At 38.3% G+C, this 20,533-nt stretch overlaps 1 protein-coding gene across 1 annotated transcript in view; it reads left to right on the plus strand.

Moving 5' to 3' along the window:
- Window positions 1–9,961: 9,961 nt before the first annotated feature.
- Smp_034000 (ubiquitously transcribed sex (X/Y) chromosome tetratricopeptide repeat protein-related) overlaps window positions 9,962–20,533 on the plus strand; it is a gene marked incomplete at its 5' end in the record, with an annotated part of 31,377 nt that continues 20,805 nt past the window's right edge. The window contains 8 exons of the mRNA XM_018793731.1: window positions 9,962–10,032; window positions 12,640–12,706; window positions 12,741–13,090; window positions 13,132–13,307; window positions 13,344–13,478; window positions 15,380–15,599; window positions 17,775–17,970; window positions 19,225–19,597. Coding sequence (XP_018648214.1) covers window positions 9,962–10,032; window positions 12,640–12,706; window positions 12,741–13,090; window positions 13,132–13,307; window positions 13,344–13,478; window positions 15,380–15,599; window positions 17,775–17,970; window positions 19,225–19,597 — 1,588 coding nt within the window. The remainder of the gene's footprint in view (window positions 10,033–12,639; window positions 12,707–12,740; window positions 13,091–13,131; window positions 13,308–13,343; window positions 13,479–15,379; window positions 15,600–17,774; window positions 17,971–19,224; window positions 19,598–20,533) is intronic.

The following is a 20,533-nucleotide window of genomic DNA, read 5'->3' on the forward strand; positions in this document are numbered from 1 at the left end:
CCAGTCTGACTGACACCATTATAAGTGAGTCATTTGCTAAGGCTGCCTCGCTTGACTTCGCCTACAAAATTGTCTGTGGTGATTTCAACCTTCGAACCATCAACTGGAAGACACATTCTGGCCCACCGTGCTACGAAGGAATACTAAGGTCCTTAGACATACACGGTTGGCAGCAACATGTTAACTTGCCTACCCGAAATCACAACATTCTTGACTTAATATTCTGTCACAATGTCACACCAGCATCAATGGTGGTTGGCGAGAAGTTCCATAATAGCGATCATAAAATAGTCTTCTGCACCCTTCCGATTCTTGCCAAGCGCAAAAAATTAAAGACATTAAATGCATGTTTCCAATATAGAGACTATGCAAACGCCGACTGGAGTAACTTTCGGTTTCTTATGAAGCATTCTGACTGGAACACTTTCTTCACCAGTGATAACCTTTTAGAAACACTGGAAATATTCAATACTACCACCAAATCTGCACTAGACACTACCATCCCTTCTAAAATTGCTTTCAAAACAAATGCTCCCTACATCAACCAAAAGGCTAAGTCTAAGCTACGAAAACTAAGAAAGACGTACTTTACATCAAAAGACTTTAGTGCCCTGCACCAGGTATACTCTGTACTTGAAGGAGTGCAAAGTCATCACAACAAAAACAAACAGACAGAAGAACGTACTGCGCTCACAGCTGCATCTAAAGTCCAAAACTTATGTCGGCTCCTTGCAAAACGGATGAGAAAGAACGAAAATCACAACATTCACTCTTTACTGCACGATGGCGTGACGTACTATGACCAAACCGTCATATGCGAACTGCTAAGTGAATGGTTTTCACAAAACGGGAATACATCTAATGCCCCAGATTTTAACATAAAATGCATAAGCAAAAGCCATATTAGCACCATAAACTTTGACATTAGGAGTATACATACCGCCATCAAAACCCTTAAGCCGAATGCGAGCTCTGGTGTCGATGATATACCATCAATTCTCTATAAAATGTCGGGGCCGGATATACATACGTTATTGCTCAAAATATACACATTATCATTAGAGGCGGGTACATATCCTGAAGCCTGGAAGGTAACGTATGTTCTTCCCAAACACAAATCAGGACCGAGAAACCTTGTCGGAAACTACAGACCTATAAATATCACTCCAGTTATTTCGCGCATAATGGAAAAAGTGATACAAAGTCAACTATCAGATCACCTACTTAAGGAAGGACTAATAGACCCAACACAACATGGTTTCATTAGAACAAGATCATGTAGTACATGTCTGATAGACTTCTTTAACGAGGTTACTCGCATACGTGACCAGAAAAAGCTAGTGATTATACTTTATTTCGATATAAAGAAAGCCTTTGACAAAGTACCCCATAATCTTCTAATCAACAGACTCCAGTCAGTTGGAATTATAAACCCCCTATTGCAATGGATTAAGTCTTTCCTCACAAACAGATACCAAATAACCAAGCTTAACTCTACAACATCTACACCTCGACCAATAACCAGTGGTGTTGTGCAGGGTAGTGTCTTGGGCCCATTGCTCTTTATAATTTATATCAACAATATATGCAAGTGCTTTACCACAGGTAAGACCTACCTTTACGCTGATGACTTAAAAGTCATCTATAAAACTGACATTGGTGATGTACGAAGTACTATGCAAACGATCCAACATGAACTCAACAAAGTAGACGACTGGTGCAAACGCTGGGGGCTAGAGCTCAACACAGAGAAATGCGGTTGGCTATGTATTGGTAACACGTCACTTAAACTAAAACTAACACTTAACAAAAACCCACTGCTCAGACTGACATCAGTAACTGACCTTGGGGTACATTACTCCGACAGTCTTAACTTCTCTGAACATATTTCAACTAAAGCATCTCAAATGCGGAGATTGCTCGGCTTCATCCTTCGTAATTTCTTTCAAAAGGAAACTAAAATCATCCTGTATAAAACCTGCGTAAGACCCATCGTCGAATACTGCTCGTTCTTATTTTCCAACCTACGCCTATCTGATATACTTAAGGTGGAAGGAATACAGCGAGACTTCACTCGCAAAATACTTAAGAATGACCAACTCACTGACTACAAATCCAGATGCCATATCTTAGGACTAGAACCCCTCTGGAAAAGAAGGCTTAGGTCTAACTTAATTCTTTATTTCAAACTCCTTAAAAACCTTACTTATTCCACATGTAATATAGCTCTCTACCAAGACTCACATGGATACAGCCTTCGAGACAAAGTATCCACTGTCAAAATTGAAAAACACAGATCAAAAACACGTGAAAACTTCTTCCTTATCAAGTACGCATTGATATGGAACAGTCTGCCTTCTGAAGTACGCATGGCAGACAAATTACATACGTTTACAAGACTCATTAATCAACCCCTCACCTGCATAGATCTGGTGCAAACGAACACATCCACGTCCCACACAGACATCATAGGCTCTCTACATATATAGACTGAATCGCCTTATTTCCCTACCTTGTAGTTGTATTAGATACTTTCCCCTCACTAATTCTTTTCAATTGAAGTAGACAGGCAACTCACTGGATCTATCAATACTCGGTCGCTAAACGACGCTTATAAATACCCTGAAACACCAGAAGAAACGCACAATCGACTGACTACTGCCAGTGGTCGTACAACCACAGAACCTGTCACCCATCAACCGGTTAGCATAGAACAAAACAACCTCAGCGCGAATTTAGTGTGAGTTAATTCTTGTCTATTCTTTATCAGTTTTTACTCATCTGTACACTATGTTGCCTTGCCATTATTATTATTTCACCACTCGTTATCTTACCTTATCTGTAACTAATATAAATCTCCACTTTTCCGCCTACTATGGTAAACAAATATCCTACACTATACCCTTCCTAATGCCTATACTCTGATTTGTAACCTACACTTCACTATATAGTCAATAAAAACATTGCATCGAAGCCTTACCCACAGTCCATAATTTGTAACTGTCTGATAAGCTTGTAACATGGTACTTATAGAAATAGTGTTTTCCAACAGGATGTGAAACACAGAGCATTGTGTGAGGTATGATATGTATCCAAAAAATAAGCGTAAATGAGCCTAACATCACAAAAGGAGGGAGGGTGGAGTTACTGACCAGCAAGCACTGATGGTGTGGGCGATGATTTCAATCCACCCGTGTTTGTGGGGCAGAACATTTTGTTTGTATCAGGCTCTTTATGGATGAGAACGAGTCAATAGATCTGTGATATTGAGATTGTTCACCTACACTCACCATTACGACTCATGTTTCTAATTTTTGTGCTGGATTGACTATTCTACTAAGACAACCTTTAACATGCTAACTCGGACTTTTACATGAACACTGTGTGGTAGGCATCGGATGAGAAAAAAAAAACTGACTGTAAAGGATATGGTTGCTATTTTACTCAACACTCTACTCTCTATATGCAGTCTCTGTTCTTCCTCATTCCAACCTTGACTTCCCTCCTTCATTGGAACCTACTCCACCTTGATAAATATCACAACTCATTGTTCTTTATTACTGCCTTCTCTCTTCTGGAGCCCCTAATCGCAGTTCACTCTTGCAACATGAGCTAGTATCAATTTAATCTAATAATTTATCATACATCCATCTGTTCCACTAATAAATGTTAAGCATTGATTATCGCTCATATCCAAATGCCTTGCTGCTCCTCGGTTTCTCTTTTGTTTTTTCTCTTCAGAATCTTGCTCTGAGGGTGAAGCTATGTAACTTCGGACATCTGGAACAAGCTCGACGAACGCGCCTTCCCAAGGTCATAGCTCGAACCAGGCGCTCCACAAGCCTACTTTATAACAACTATAAACTTAAAAAGCTGCATTACATAAATACTTAGCACTACCGAAACCCTATTACACTTTTTGTCGAGATTGGATCTGGTATATAACGTGGACTCTATGCCCCTTTGGAAACTATTCTTATGAAAACACATTATATCTGAACGAATGAACTGCTATCAACTTTTATAGATTATAATTACTAAACAAGCTTGCTTGGGATGCATACTGTGAACCAGTATATGTTGTAAATTGTAGATCATGCCTGTAAAAATGGCGTGTACCTGCTATTGCAGAAATATATTATTATTATTATTATTATTATTCACTTAGCAGTTCGCATATGACGGTTTGGTCATAGTACGTCACGCCATCGTGCAGTAAAGAGTGAATGTTGTGATTTTCGTTCTTTCTCATCCGTTTTGCAAGGAGCCGACATAAGTTTTGGACTTTAGATGCAGCTGTGAGCGCAGTACGTTCTTCTGTCTGTTTGTTTTTGTTGTGATGACTTTGCACTCCTTCAAGTACAGAGTATACCTGGTGCAGGGCACTAAAGTCTTTTGATGTAAAGTACGTCTTTCTTAGTTTTCGTAGCTTAGACTTAGCCTTTTGGTTGATGTAGGGAGCATTTGTTTTGAAAGCAATTTTAGAAGGGATGGTAGTGTCTAGTGCAGATTTGGTGGTAGTATTGAATATTTCCAGTGTTTCTAAAAGGTTATCACTGGTGAAGAAAGTGTTCCAGTCAGAATGCTTCATAAGAAACCGAAAGTTACTCCAGTCGGCGTTTGCATAGTCTCTATATTGGAAACATGCATTTAATGTCTTTAATTTTTTGCGCTTGGCAAGAATCGGAAGGGTGCAGAAGACTATTTTATGATCGCTATTATGGAACTTCTCGCCAACCACCATTGATGCTGGTGTGACATTGTGACAGAATATTAAGTCAAGAATGTTGTGATTTCGGGTAGGCAAGTTAACATGTTGCTGCCAACCGTGTATGTCTAAGGACCTTAGTATTCCTTCGTAGCACGGTGGGCCAGAATGTGTCTTCCAGTTGATGGTTCGAAGGTTGAAATCACCACAGACAATTTTGTAGGCGAAGTCAAGCGAGGCAGCCTTAGCAAATGACTCACTTATAATGGTGTCAGTCAGACTGGGGGTATTCGGAGCTCGATATATACATCCGATTAGTATTTTACATTCAAGGGTGTGTACAGTAAGCCACATCGAATCTGGTACTTTACTGAGGGTATGATCACTAAAGATTTCCGCCCTCATGTTTTTTGATGCATATATGAGACAACCGCCACCCTTCTTGGTGACTCGGTCACAGCGGAAGAGCTCATACGTGTCTATTTGGAGGTACGTGTCTGTGATATCGGAGGACAACCAACTTTCCGTTATCAAAACAAGTGAGGGGTTGTGTAAAAGTAATAGGGCGCGTAGTTGAGTCATCTTATTCTGAATAGATCGGGCATTAATTAACATTAGTGTCAGGAAGGATGAGTGTTTGTCTAATAAAATGGTGTGCTGTAAACCCTGTGGTTTGTCGCTTCTACTATGAGAAGAGGAAAAAGTGGGAGTATTGGCTCTACGTTCTTGTTTGTTTAGTTTAATACCAGCATAGTTAACGGGAGAAAGGTGGTCGGAGGTTAGTTTGGCGAAAGAAGTATGTTCACGAGTGTTGGGTAGAATCGGGTGAGTTAAATGGATAGGCGGTGTATTCGGGGGGTGATCATGTTCCATCAAGGGGCTTTTAAGACTAGAGACAGTTATCGACGGTGAGAAAGATGTGTCACTCCCCATCAGGTCGGAGTATATAGAAGGTGGTCTCAGAATAGTGGAATTGTCGCCCTCAACATTTGGAGACCCCATAGCAATACTGTTGAGGGGGAGAGAGATAAAAAAGGATGAGGTGGTGTGTGTGCCAAATTAGGGGAGATCAGAGAGTTATAAAGGGCGGTTTGGTTCTGGTAGTATTTAGAATCGATAGGTGGGTCACCAAGCAGGCCAACATTATGGTTGCCTTGTGTGCAGTGGGGTGTTCTACTCCTATTACGGGTAGTTAGGGGAGTTGTATGTTTCAAATAATTATTGCATGATTGTCTGACATTGTTGCCGGGGATGGTGTTCCTGTTGTGTGGGCTGTGCTGATTCCTGTAACCTGCATGTTTCAAGCTATATGGCTTATTGGCATCATGTGTAAGTGTGGTTTTTGTCGGGCGTAACCTTATGCTTGTTGTAATGCATTCGACTACTATGAGTAGGTGCATGTTGTGTATTGAGAGATCTGGAGTACTTATGGGTGTTTAGAGAGAATTTGGTATTATTTCGCATTACAGTGTTTGGGCGGTTATAGCTATTAGAGCGATTGATGTGAGGCTTGGGTTTTGGCTTTTCATTGGAGACACAAGAAGAGTGCTTTGAAACTGTAGATGCATAGGTGGGTGGGCATTTTGTTGTAGTTGAGTGTTTGGGTTTAGGGTGAATGGTTACAGCTGCCTGGTGTTTAGTCTTGTTCTTAGGACTGGTAGCAGTATGCGGCGTGCCTCCGTTTTTGGGAGGGGTGGGGTATGGTGTTTTAGGGATAGCGATATGGCCAACGTTGTAACTGCCGCTACCACGTAGGCTGGGTTGATTGTTTTGCACTTCATTGGAGTTTCGACGTTGGATGGCAGTCTTGTCATGGATGATTCTAACTTTCTTAAAGGTTGGAATGCGCCTCAGTAAAGACTGGCTTTTAAGGAGGTGATTGGCTTCTATGATACTACCAAACTGAAATAGAATGGGACAAGAGGCTTTAGTCTGTGTTTTACGTAATCTTCTTGCTACACACCAAGATTGCGACAGTCCACATTCTTGTAGTAGAGTATTTTTAGCAAGCTTCAGATTCGTACTATCAGGTATATTATACGCAATGACATTGTGCATACACTGAAGTCTTTTCAGCACTTCAGCTGATATGTGGTCAATTATTTTTTCAGTGTTTTTTATAATTTCGAGATCAGGATTTTCCGGAACACTGATTAGGTATTTATACGGTAATAGGTTTTGAATAGTTTGGGTGAGGCTAGATTTTATTTGACTACTTTTAGAACTATCACTGGTGAGATTATTAGAGTTTATATCAACATTATTATGGTCTATTTGGTTGCATAGACATTTGTTGCAACTGTCTACCGGGTGGTCATCTTGTGCGTACTTAGTTGGGGGATAAGGTATATGTTTGGGTGAGTAGTCGAGATCTACATTATTAGGCTGGCTACTGTAGGTGGGCTTATGTGCACTCTGTTGGCCATTACACAGGATGACCGATTGTGGATTTATTGTGTGTATGGGGTCAACCGCACTGTCTAAATACCGCTCACAACGTGTGATGTGTGGGCTGTCAAATGATGTCGGGGTAGGCGGTATGTGATTACTCTTATTTATATCTACAAGCGAGATGCAAGGTAGTGACAGGTCATGTCCAAGTACATGGTGCACGTCTAGTGTAGCTGTAGGAAGATCAGAGTATGATGCAGACTGATCAGTGTGTTTAGAAAGCTTCACATTATCCGCGTGAGTGGTGGATTTAGATCTTTTGCACGTGCTATGAGCATCAGGAGAGATTATGTGTTTTTTAGATGACCTGGACATTATTAGAAGTAATGTAAAAATAAATTTTGTATTGGGTGGGCAGCGACTGCTGTATCTTTACTTACTAGATGTGTAAAGTTTTATGGTAGAGTCAGATCAATATTTGCTAATAGCTAATATATTAACGTTAGTGAAAGAGGAAAGGTGGACAGCGTGTGAGATAGTGAGCTTAATGTACTATGTTGAATCACAGGATGGGGTGTCAAATTAATAGAGCCCTATCAGAAATGAAGCATTTTTTCACTAACAAATGTTGTTAAATTAGAAGGAAACACTAATAATAATAAAAAGTATAACCACGTGAAAAAAAGTTACAACCTTCAAAAGAAGCGCCTTTATGATATTTAGTTTTATCGACATTAGGCAGGGGGAACCAAGTAAACTTGTGCAGCTTGTAACCATCAAGAGGAATATGACAATGTTGCATTGTATTGTTTACAATCCAGCAACCACCAACAGACGATTTTTATCAGACTTGTTAGGTAATATCCAATAAGAAATCTAGTTGAGATCAAACACGAATTGACCAGACGTTAATTTTTACAAATATTTTGTAGTCAGAATAAAATATTTATCGGATACCTCTTCCAAAAAGCATTACTAATTTTTCCGTCCAGTAAATTCTGCAAAAACGTTGAAAATTTTACCTTAATTATGCAGGTATTTAAAGGTGTCACAAATACACAATGTACCCCAATGCTCTTGTACAAATCGCGTTTTTATTTGGGGATCCAAGGACCACTTAAACCATAAGTCGGAAGTGAAGGCATACAAAGAGAGATTTGAAGTGTGGTTGATGCGTTGAGGTATATGTCTTCTAAGATCGTTGTGATTTGAAGAACATGAAATTTACTGAGCCACAGAAAACACTTCTGGGACTCGTTCCTGTCAACAGGCCACGAATCATTGAAGTGTCAATACCTGAAAATCCGTAATATATGTAAAACGACCATAGCCAGAAGCGGCTTCCCTTACAACAGACAGGTGGTACATGATAGCCGTAATTGTTCAAAACCATTTTTTTCGTACGATAGGCCAAAAAATAAACGTAGTGATGGAATTCCTACTTCATTGTATCACAAAAACTTAGATATGCTGGCTGATTCGGACACAGTCAAATCTGGGATTTTATCAGACTATTTGAGGGACGTGTACTCTGCAGGTATGGGTAATGACACTTCTCATAACCACTCCACTGAGATACCGGCTATAATGCCCCTACATATGACTGAGGATGCTGTTCTTCAATTTTCCATCAACCCCAGTCCTAGTAAGACACCGGCTCCTCATAGGTTACATCCACAATTTCTATCATCTCTCGCATTCACTGTTTCAGGGCTACTCACGATGCTGTTCAACATGTCTCTTTCGCACACTCAACTCCCCAGGGATTTCGGCCATCACCGCATAGGCCAGTCCTATATGTACGAATAAATTGCGCGTGCTCGTTGTCCTTGACCTTGAGGGAGATCGATGAATTGTTTGATATTCAGTGACTCAGCTGTCGGATGACTTAGCTAGGGCTCAGTGACATTTCACTGGCCCTTCTGTCAGTTTTACTGAGCATTCAAATGTATTGACGAGGAAATGTTTCGAACTTTATTTTCGAACTATGTAGGACTAAATCCACAGTACTGTATCAAGACAGCCTGTCCATGTCTTAGTAAGAATAATAAATTAGTCAAAAGTATTCAGCTTGTGGGAGCAAAGTTAGAGACGGGTTTTTCCCAACTTATTTATGATGAATGCTCAAAACGCATGAACTTTGTTCTCATTTTGTATTGTATTTCGCGAGCTGATCTTGTGTTAGTACTCTGTATCTTTAACAACAATTCAGGTGTCTATACGTCTTAACTTTTTGCCTCTTTCATAAATAATCATAAATGAGGCTCTAGAAAGAAGGCGAAAAACCTGAGATCTGATAAAGTCAAAATGGGGATCCGTTTTTCTAACGGATTAGTTAGTGACTGGAATACCCTGCCCGAACAAGTGGTATCAGTACCACCAGCAGACATTTTCAAGGAAGAGCTTGGTCTTCTCCAGAAAACAAGCCGCAAGGCTTAACACAGTCACATCGACCTACTACAAGTACTACTAAAGAGTGAAAACTGAGTGAGTGGCACGACGCACTCAATCTTGATCATAAGCGGATGCTTGACTAAAAGCCCTAGGCTAGTGGTGTATCAAGTAAATATAATCGGGTAACGTGAACTTCAGGTACTTATGGAACTATTAACATCTGGGATTTATTGTCCTTTACGTACATGGCGAGTTTACTCTAGGAGTCATTACCTGATCAATACTCCTATTCCTAACGAATTTTCTATACTGCATTTTCAGAAAAAATAAAATAAAAACTATTCAATGAAATGAACAGGAATGCTCTCCTACTATCTAGGGCACATCCGATTGAATAACGTTTTCGGTTTGAAGTTCAAAGTGGATTGAAGGTTGTCTGTGCTTTTGAGCCAAGTTTAAAATCTTTTAATGTCTACGGAATTATGCGACCCTGGTATATTTAGCAATGAGGATTGTGCTTTACTATCTCAATTAGATAGGTATGTGGAACAACTTGTAAAAAAGCTGTTTTAAAATTATACCTATCATAAAACTTTTACGTTGAAGCTGGATATTTACCTGAACATATCAGAAATCTGCTCGAAATACATCTGTCTTTTACGATGCGAAACTGTTCAAAATTTCCCGTTTTCAGTCTGAATCTTTAACTCTAGCTTGGATGTATGTTGCTCGTCCTATTTTTTCACATTTTGTTGGTTAAAAATTATAGTTAAGTACCGATTGGTAGTATAAACCTACATAAATGTTGGAATGTGTTGAGAGTAGTGAATAACTATACTATTACAAGTTTTCACTTGACATGGAAAATGAGTTTAGAGTTCTGGTCTGTTGGTACCTTGGTCCTTTTTCTTCCGTGTAACGGCATGGTCTGGAGAGTACAATGGGGCTAACAAAGTCAACAAAACTACCCATGTTAATCCCTAATAATAGCCTTGCGATTTGTTGCTTTCACCACACAGTGCTGGTGTAAATTAAATGTTCTTCCCACTGAGAAAGCCCGATCGCACAATTCTGGTAGCTAAGTAACGTCAGTGACCTCATGAACTGATGTGTTGCTCAACCCTTAACCCTGTTAGAACCCATCGCTGTACTAACCAACATAGGGCTTTAAAATATTGTGTAGCTAAAAGTATGTGGCGACCGTCCGAAACTTCGGTTGATAAGTCTTCAATTTCATATCCATCTCTACCCAGTACGATACGCTCATTAGTATACTGGCGTATACAGACAATTTTTCAAAGATATCTACGACCAAATGGTCAAATTTTCCCTACTTCTAAATTGTTTTTGATACATAAGTAAATTAAGTCCGATTGTCGTGCCATATAACCGTACAAATATGGTTAAGTCAGCTTAACAGCCACTGTGCAATAAAAGCTCTCTTGGATAGAACAACTGAATATCCAGTCATGAAAGTAAATTCAAGACAGCAGAAAATAGCATTGCTATCAGAGGTACAGCTTGCTAGTCCTTGGAATTAAGGAAATGATCGTTCTGTTCCTTATTTTTCACTGCAGTTTGGAGTTTCTATGAAGTTAATAGACTGTTAACAGACGGTTAGGGTTCTAAATGGTTAGTAGTATAAAGTCAAGCAGTGCAGCTGAATATTAACATCGAATCGCATGTATTTGTATAGTATGTACTCAGCAAATTTGGAATGGAGAGTACTGTGAGACTAGCAGGAGTCTCCAGTAGCACTCGAGTTCATCACGTTCACAACTGAACTTCGTCATTATCCGATATTTATTCTGACAAAAGGAGTATGTACCTGTACCCATACTATGTGACAAACTTTTGAAAGTTATTGAACATTCAATTTTTGGATAGTGTGAGTGTTGGTGGATTGGCAGATTAGTTAATCTAGATGTAGTGGTATTCATAGAGATGTATGCTAATATTTGGCGCCATCGTTATGTGGATGTGATTATTAAATGTTGTGTTCACTGTCAGTGAGAGCAGTTATTTTATATCCTTATGAAACCTGGTTTCTGTGTGACAGCAATGTGCGGTGACTGTGTTCGGTCTTCATGATTTCCAGAGAATTGGCTACATCCAGTGGCATCACCGTGTTACTGATTCCAAGACTTGGAAATGCGTGTTTGTGCTCAGTGACGATTATTTGATTGGTGCCACAATCTTGTGATACTAGCTTTGATGGGTTGAATTCTTCATAATGTCTTTATTTTACGAATCTATTTTTCTGGAATCGTATGTTCGATGTCTTATTTTTTTTATCACCACTTATACTGTTATTACCTCTACTACTCTTGATTCGCCCCTACACTCATCTCGCTGCGTTAACGAGGGGTAATGTAAATTGATCCTGTCCATCAGTCTCCATCAGGGTTTCTCGATTTACTTATTTTTTACTTTTTATCACAAAAGTTTGGAGTATTTCCAAGACAGTGAAACTACTCAATGTTTTAACTTAGACCAATGGGCGTTTTTACCAGGTCCTATGTTGTTCATTAGTATCCCTCAGCAATACGTTATATTACTAGGTCCAATCGATGAAGATTCACCTTGGTTTATTTCCAGATATTTGAGTTAACAGTTCAATTCAAACTATAGTCACAAACTTTGTTTAGAGACGTGTTTAATTAAAATCGTTGCGCTCACTGAAATAACCTTTTAAACATGCGAAATATTCTCGGCCTTGGCCCTCTCTTTCCAGATTTCTTCAACCACCTAAAAATACCGTTTCTAAAATCTAATGGAATACTTGCATGTGGGCCAAGAAAAACATTGATTTTTAGAGCTGAGTACATATTCGAAGAACTTTCATTGCAGTCATACAATCTCATGTTCCTACTCTACACGGTAAACCCGATATTATTCTCAGAGATTTTAATGTCGGATTCCAAACGGAAGAAAATTTCGCTAGGAAATTATATGTTTACAGAAAGGAAACTTGTAATTTCACAAGGTATTCATCAAAAAGGCAAATATTTATTTCAAATACATTTGCTGAATAAAAGAATATCCGCAGCTTCGAAAATTGTTAAAGTTTTGTAGATTTAGGCATGCTAAGATTGACCGTACATGATAGTTTTTTGTCAGCATATTGTTATTATTAATCTTTTCAGCTTGGAATTCGGTGTTTTTAAAGTTGACACTCCCGAGGCACACGAACGTCGCAAACTACTAGAAAAGGTGACTTATGTTATTTAGTTATATTTTTCAATAGGCCGTCGATTACTTTGACAGTATAATCTCCCAGACTGTTCTAGAGATCGAGGAAGAGCGTGCTGTGGAGGAAAGCGAAACTCTTACCAAAGTCGAAGCGGGTATTATAGAGGAAAGTCCGAACTCCGTGCGATACAAAATATATGAAAAATACTCAGGACAGCTCGATAAACTTATTGAACCACAAGTTTATTTACATCTTGGTCATTTTCAGCTTCTTCTCAATCGTTTTGACGATGCCCTGTCTGCGTATCTTAAGTTTGAATCACTTTGTCCCAGCGAATCTTCGACCAACTGCTCCTTCCTGTATGGCTTAGGCCTGTGCTGTTTTCGTTTTAACGTATTCAACAGGTACGCTACTCACTGTTATTTTAGGTGTTTCTTTGTTTTAGGACTATCAGGCTTTTTCAGCAAGTTTTATATTTACAACCGTGGTTTCCAAAGTGTAAGGAAATACATATTCGTCTTGGCTATATATACAAGATACAAAATAACTTCGAAAGAAGTTTGAGACATTTTCGACAAGCCTTGAACGATTCAACACCTGCCACATTTAACCGAATTGAATGTTAGTTTGTCTTTTAATTAGCTAAAATAACTGTAGTACGGTTTCATATCGCTCATCTGTTCGAGGTGTGTGGCAAACCTAAACAGGCGAAGACTGAATACTTTCAATTATTGGATGTCGAGAAAAGCGGTGCTCCATCACACATCCGACATCTTTGTCTTCGACAATTAGGTATGTCATATTTTACTTATTCTTTCTTAACTTTTCCATTTTTAACTACATTGATCACCTAAGTTATATATTATTCATGCTAAATTATTTAAGCTTACATACTTACTAATTACTGGTTTTGCAAAATGGCTTACAGCGTTCGAAGTATGTAAAGCGAATCGACTATATTTTTGTTATGAATGCAAAGTTTAATCAGTGGTAATAAGTCACATTCTGGCTTCTACGAGTTCTTTCAAACGCACGATATGTGTGTGACTCATCGGTTGTAGTCACTTCCTGGTTGTTCGCGGTAAGGGTGCTGCTTGCGAAATTGAGGGAGCGAAAAGCTAATGTCCGGCTCTTAAACTGTGTTGGCGGGTTCGGAAGGTCCACTTAGAAGAGTTGGAAAACCTTGATTGCAAACCAGTAGTGCATATGGGTCCCAAGGTCCTGAGGAGACAGATGGCGTATGAACTTTTTCCTGGTCATTGGCTACCATGGGGTCTCATGTCCCCTAACGTTGTTCCACTGCCTTATGGATTAGACCTCTAGGTTCAATTCTCTGAAGTGACCCCCTAGGAAAAACACCTGCTTCGGTCTGGTCACCCGGGCAGTACCATAGCCCATACAGAAATCAAATGATATCGTACCAAGCACTAGATCTGAGGCATCACTAATCGATTCGATCTCCACTAACAGTCGGTTATGCTCTGTTAGATTAGGAAGCTCTATGAGAATGAGAAATCAGTATGAGAATTGTGGTCTTTTCGTTATCTCTCCCCACACCCCGACAGATTGCGGCCCGGATGCAATTGAGTGTGAGTTTTAGCACCAGTTAAGTGATCTCCAGAAAGTTCGTTCGATAGATATTGTAGTACTACTAGCCATAGATTTGAATAATCAGGTCGGGAGTCTAGAAAGAGCGCCGTTGACCGGATGGCCGACGGGGACTAGTTAGTCTCAGGTCAGATAACGATGACCCTCTGCTACAACTGTATCCAGACTGCAGCCTCTTTCTGACTAGCACTAACTGTCGGCATAGTCATCAATGTGCTACTTGACGTCCTCCTTAAGGATCTTAGGTCAGAACTCAGACTCGTCACATTTCAATCAGCTACTTTTGTCATAATTGTGTACAAGACTGCCGCTCCCTGTGGAGTACTTATCTCGACTCTGACTATGCCTTTTCTTTGCTCTAAACTTACGTTTCAGTGGTCAATAAATTCATCAGTGGATCGATGTCAGCTAATTGGTTGCAGCTTTTGTTACAACTAAATATCGTATCGAGCTAGGTTCAAGACTAACTACCAACCCACCTACAAACATAATTGGACACTGGCTACATTTGCATGACGCCATGAAAATGGCAAGTAAAGCTGCTTGTAGCTTTGCGAAACAATTTTGATAGTTGTAGGTATTAATTTAACGGTTGTAAATAACGGTGGTTCATGTTACTAGAACACAGTGCCCCATTGTTCGTCAGAATTTACCGCTTTTCTTGAACCGTTAAACATATTGTTTACAGTACTTATCAAGAATCGATTTCGTTCAGTATCTTGATGAGTTGAACCTTTGGAACAGACTGTTTCATTAAGAAATATCTGGAAATAAACAGTACAGAGTTTACTCAGTATGTTCGCTACATTCATTTATATTCAACTCTTTTCTTGACTTTTGTGTGTTGGTACTACTACGGGTTGAGTAGTTCTAAGGTTAGACGAAAGGTTTAGTTTATTAAAATAAACCATTTTCTAGATCTAGAAATTTAGTTGGTTGGATTTAAACAGTATTAGTTGTTAGCAATGAATTCCGAGTAGCACCTGACAGACTTAGGAAAAGCAAGTAGTGCATTATTAGGCGTGAGCTTCGCAAAATGAAAGACTAATTTCAAGTAAAAAGTGTGTTCATTTTTTGAATTTTAGCTTGGCTTCATCATACGGGAGCTTTTGGATCAAAACCTGAATCGCCAAACGAAAAAGGCCTAGATGTTCAATGGCTTCAAAGTGCTTTAGAGTTAGATAACACCAATGGCAAAACCTGGTACTTACTAGGTCGTTGTCAAGCTGCTTTAAATCATGTTCAAGAGGCTTTCGCAGCATATAGAAGTTCTATAGACAAAACGGAGGCTAGTGCTGATACCTGGTTTGTTCTTAAAATTTCTTCATAGTTTAGAACTGTACTATTTAAAAAAAGTTCACTCTTTCGAAAATACCATGGCAAATTGTTACTGAAGTAGTAATTTTAAGTAATTATCAGTTAATGTTGCTGTTTTTTAAGTGGTTAGAAAAATATCAGACTGACTAGCATAATTGTATATTATTTCTTCCGATTCAGTCAAACCGTATTCATGCAAAAAAATTCACGAATGTGTAGTACTACTCGGTTCATTTTTAGTTTGGCAACATAAGAGAGGGACCGCAGTATTTATGAAGTATTTTAACGGTTTGGTAGGTCGAACAATATGCTTTGCAGACCTTTAATTCTTTTTTGTCAATTGATCTTTCCTACGTCATCATATTTCAGTAAATACACTTGAGAAAATAAGGGATTTCTTAGTTTTCGGTGTTGAGTCCTCTGAACCAGAGGGTTTAACTGAGGAGCTTTTTTTGTCTTACTAAACGACATCATCGGTGGTCACTTCATGTAATAATGAGTCTTTTAGTCATTTCGTTTTGGCGACATTGCGACTGTTTATTTTCATAAGTATCATTGTCTTCATTTATCATTCTATTCATATTGACTGTCTTGTTCTATTGATTTCTGATCATGTGATTAAATGACCCTTTTTTCGTTTGGATTTATAAATCGGGTACATGCCGATGTATCAATCATTTGCCAATTAATCTGAGCGCTGCACTTCTAGACAATTACTGTGATCCTTAGAATCTCCTTGATCCAGAATGTTAAATTTTTTTCAGTAGAATTCATGTCCATGACTCTGTGTATATTGATGGGAGTGATAACACAAAATGTCGCTTCATTCCTAGTCTATGTGCGTGTGTTAGTAATTAAGGGGAGGAGTCCATTTTGTCCGATGTAATGTTTGTTTTATTTGGTATGATTTGTTTTGTAAATGATAGTACATTTGTCTTCTTCAACTGTTTTGTTATTCTATCTTTATAAGATGGAGTCGAGTTTTTAAACCATACTGATTCTAAAGAGTTTCAAAATCCTCATGTTCATTACTTAGATATTTTTCACGTATCACAGAATTATTCATTTCTCATTCTCTGTGGCTGATTTTATTACGGTGGTTTGATTCTCGTAGGGCTTTTCGATGAAGTTTCTGGGATAACCATTTCTACGAAAAACAGGCAGAGGATGAATTTCCCTAACTTTTCACGTGATGAGAGTGCTTCAGTGGGTTCAGGCTTTCTCCTTGTTTGGCTGTGCTAAGAAAAATGGTCACTGAAAAGTTCTAGTTAATTACATGAAATATAATATTCATCATCAATACGTTCAGTATTGATAAATAAAATCATGTAATCTTGGTTTCCTCTCTCTTAAGGTTTATCGTAGTATGCCAATTTATACTATGCTTATCACTTGAGACTCGTTATTCGGCTCTTATTTCACGAACTACTGTATATGCACGACGACCAGTGTGTAAACCCCGCTGGCGTATTTGTTTTCTCTAGTCTTGTCTTCGTAATCTTATTATGCATTTACAATCATTGAATTTATGTATTGTGAAATTCTTTTTGAAGTATTCAGTTATTCTTAATGCTAATATTTAAGTGTTTTACCTACCCTCAGGAATGCAATTTTTTACCATTCACTTCAAATAGTTTGTGGAGAATATGTAATCCGTTATCTCCTATTTACTAATTTGAAACACTCCAGTAAATTGTCGGAAAAACCACTCAACATAATTCCAGCCCTTAAAAGCATATTTCTGTGGTAGATCGCTTATATTTTTGTGGAGTAATTATGTTTTAGTGATGGGTTTCAGACGTGGAAGTTTCCTAAAAAATGATCCATGAGTTGAATGACATTTAGATATATAGTTTTAAGTCAATGTTAATATAATTATTTTTGACCAATACGCTGATGTAAAGTGTACTGTTAGCATTTCATTTGATCGTCCCTCAAAATTTTACATTTTTTCCGTACAATATTGTGTCTCATTCAGAGGATTGGTAACAAAGATTTTATGGTAAGAATGTAGGATAAGAACCATCCTTTTATTTGTGTTATTTTTTTGTAGGCAGCAATTTTTTGTAAGTAATTCACTATTTTTCTGTGAGTTTACATTCTTGGTTGTCCATTGACATTTATTATCAAGTGTGTTTATGATTTTTCTGTAACTGTTTTTAGGTGCTCCATCGGTGTGCTCTATCAAGAGCAAAGTCAACCGATGGATGCTCTTCAAGCATACTTTTGTGCTGTACAACTGGATAAATGTCATGTTGCAGCTTGGGCCAATCTGGGTACTTTATATGAAAGTATGCAACAATATAAAGAAGCCTTAAAATGTTATAAAAATGCAGTAAACGCTGATAAACACAATGAGGTTAGCGCATGTTCTATTATCTAGTATTTTTAAATCTTATAGTTTCTTTTAAAGATCGAACATACTTTTTCCAGCTTATTTCATCAACATGATTGATTGAGGGCGTACATTTATTAATAATTGATTGACATTTACAGAGTGTCAGCGAAGTTTTCATGTGTGTTGAATTGTAGCTTAATGCTTTTTTTCGTTAATTAACTAAGGGTTAATGTGTATTTTAACGACACCCCAGAATAGCATTTGCAATACGACTTTCAAAATACATAATGAGTGCTTTACTGTTAGATAATTTATTAGAATGGGTTTCGCATCAAGTATCATTTGTTGAGTTTCTTCTCTCCAACTCTTAACAGATTTATTATCGATCTATCTTTAAGGACTATCTTTCCGTTTGGTAAAGTTGCAGAAATAAGTCTTCCTAATTAACAATGATTGTCTTAGAATTTTAACAGTGTATGATTTTTCGTGATGAAGGCTCTCAAAAAATATAATGTTTATTAGGTGCTGCTAATGAGTCTTTCAATTTGCATTTCATACTTTCGAAATACAACGTAGCACTATCATGTAGTTGTGTATTTACAGCAGTTCGAACAACAAATAATGCAACTACTGTCTTTACTTCTTCAATTGTATTCATAAACTGATGTACTAAGATGTGTCAATTATGAGTAAAATTGTTGTACAAATCAAATGTTCTGATCTTTGCCGATTTTTAGTGGTTCGTATGCTACTGTCATACTATCGTAATATGAAGCAGAATTTGTCTATAACCAAAAGTGTTTATTTGATCCATTTAAATCGGATATATTTTATGTTGATTACAGATTATAGCTGTAAGAACCCTATAGATCTTGAATTCAGAAGTCCCTGAGTTATTTTAGTCACATATTCACAGATTTTTTCCACAATATAATGGGATGAATTATATATATTATGACTTGTTAATTTAACTCAGTCGTCAGGTAGAGGTTTATGCGATTGACCTTTAGCCACACGTTTTGTGCTAGATTTAACGATACTATTTTGTCGCCTAAAACCGAAGTAGGTGTAACAGGGTTCAAACCCATATGTCTCTAGTGCAAAAGTACAGGTTTATCATAAATAACTTCTCTTGAATTTTGTCCCTCGTAGAGGCTTAAACTAAATTAAAGGTGAATTTACCACCAGTTACATGATGTTTTTAAAAAACAGCATTTGATAATGCAGTAATTCATTTGTATTGAATCGGCTGATACTCCTCTTTCATTTTTTTAGGTTCGTCCAGAGATTCGTTCTCGTTTAGCTGTGTTACAACAGTTAGTTCCAAAACTATTAGATAAAACAACAGGAAACACATTTAATGGTCCGAACAGCAATAGTGTAACATCAAACCAGGTCGGCAATGGTCCTGGTCCTGGTTGTGGTGGAATAACAAAATTACCCACAGTAGATGAGGCGTGGAGCCTGCCTATACCTGCTGAACTAACCCAGCGTCAACTTCAGTTAATGTTACAAGAGGCAGCTGCCAATGATACCGGGAGCGGTTCGTCTAAGCGTTCCGAAAGACACTTAGCTGGTCTTTTGTTAATTCCAACTCCTCAGTCAGTCCTTAGAAAACGTAGTAGTTGGCGCCAGTCTGGTTTCAACGGTATGATATACTTTATTTTCGATACAATGTTTGATTATAGTCCTCTATCCCATTATAGCTGTAGAAAATGATAGCTTTCCAACTGCACTCTAATAGGTTGCTTTAAACATAGGAATAGAGAAATTAAATATTATTACCTATATGCATGGTTATTGAACTGTTCAATAATATAAGCACTTTTCTGATTCGGTTAATAACTAAGTTATTATATATTTAAGAACAACTAAATGAATATATAGTTTGACTGTATTATGATTACATTTCTGTTAGGATCAAATATTTTTTATCTGGTTTATGAGTTATAAGATTACGTAAATTCCTGTGACGTTTCTATTTAGTTTTTCCCGACCGTTGCTGCTACCTTGACGTGGTGGTTGGGCTCGCCTATCGTGATGAACCAATCGAACTATACTGGCTGGGACAATCGTTCCTCAAGGTCTTACCATGCTAGACAGGTCGGTTGAAGAGAGGTAAGACTAAAAGCAGCAAACCCAAGGTCCGAAGGCGAAGTCGTACTGCTGACTGTACAGAGGTGTGACAGCAGTAAGGTGTTTCCTTCAGACAACCAGCATGACAGCGATGCTGCCTTCCCACAAGGAGGGGTGGGATTAGGAAAGGTCGACCCTAAAAATGCACACCTCGCCTTATCCCACGGATATCCGTCTCCGGTGGTAAGGTCCCAACAAGTACAGAGCTAACACAAAAAGGTCGTGTGTGACCGACCTCCAGCAGTTGTCCCGTGGGCACTGCAGTCACGCTCTCAGGCCACTAAGATCACTTCTAATACAATTTCTTTTTCAGGTATCTCTAGAAGAACCCTTCCACTGTGTGGGCGACCAGGAAGTGATAACTGCCCTCATACCTCTAACAGCGCTCAACATCACTGTATTTATAATCAATCTCCTTCTTCAATTCCTATTATTCCTTCTACCTTGA

Source organism: Schistosoma mansoni, chromosome 1 (assembly GCF_000237925.1).
Source record: "Schistosoma mansoni strain Puerto Rico chromosome 1, complete genome".
Classification (NCBI taxonomy): Eukaryota; Metazoa; Platyhelminthes; class Trematoda; order Strigeidida; family Schistosomatidae; genus Schistosoma; species Schistosoma mansoni.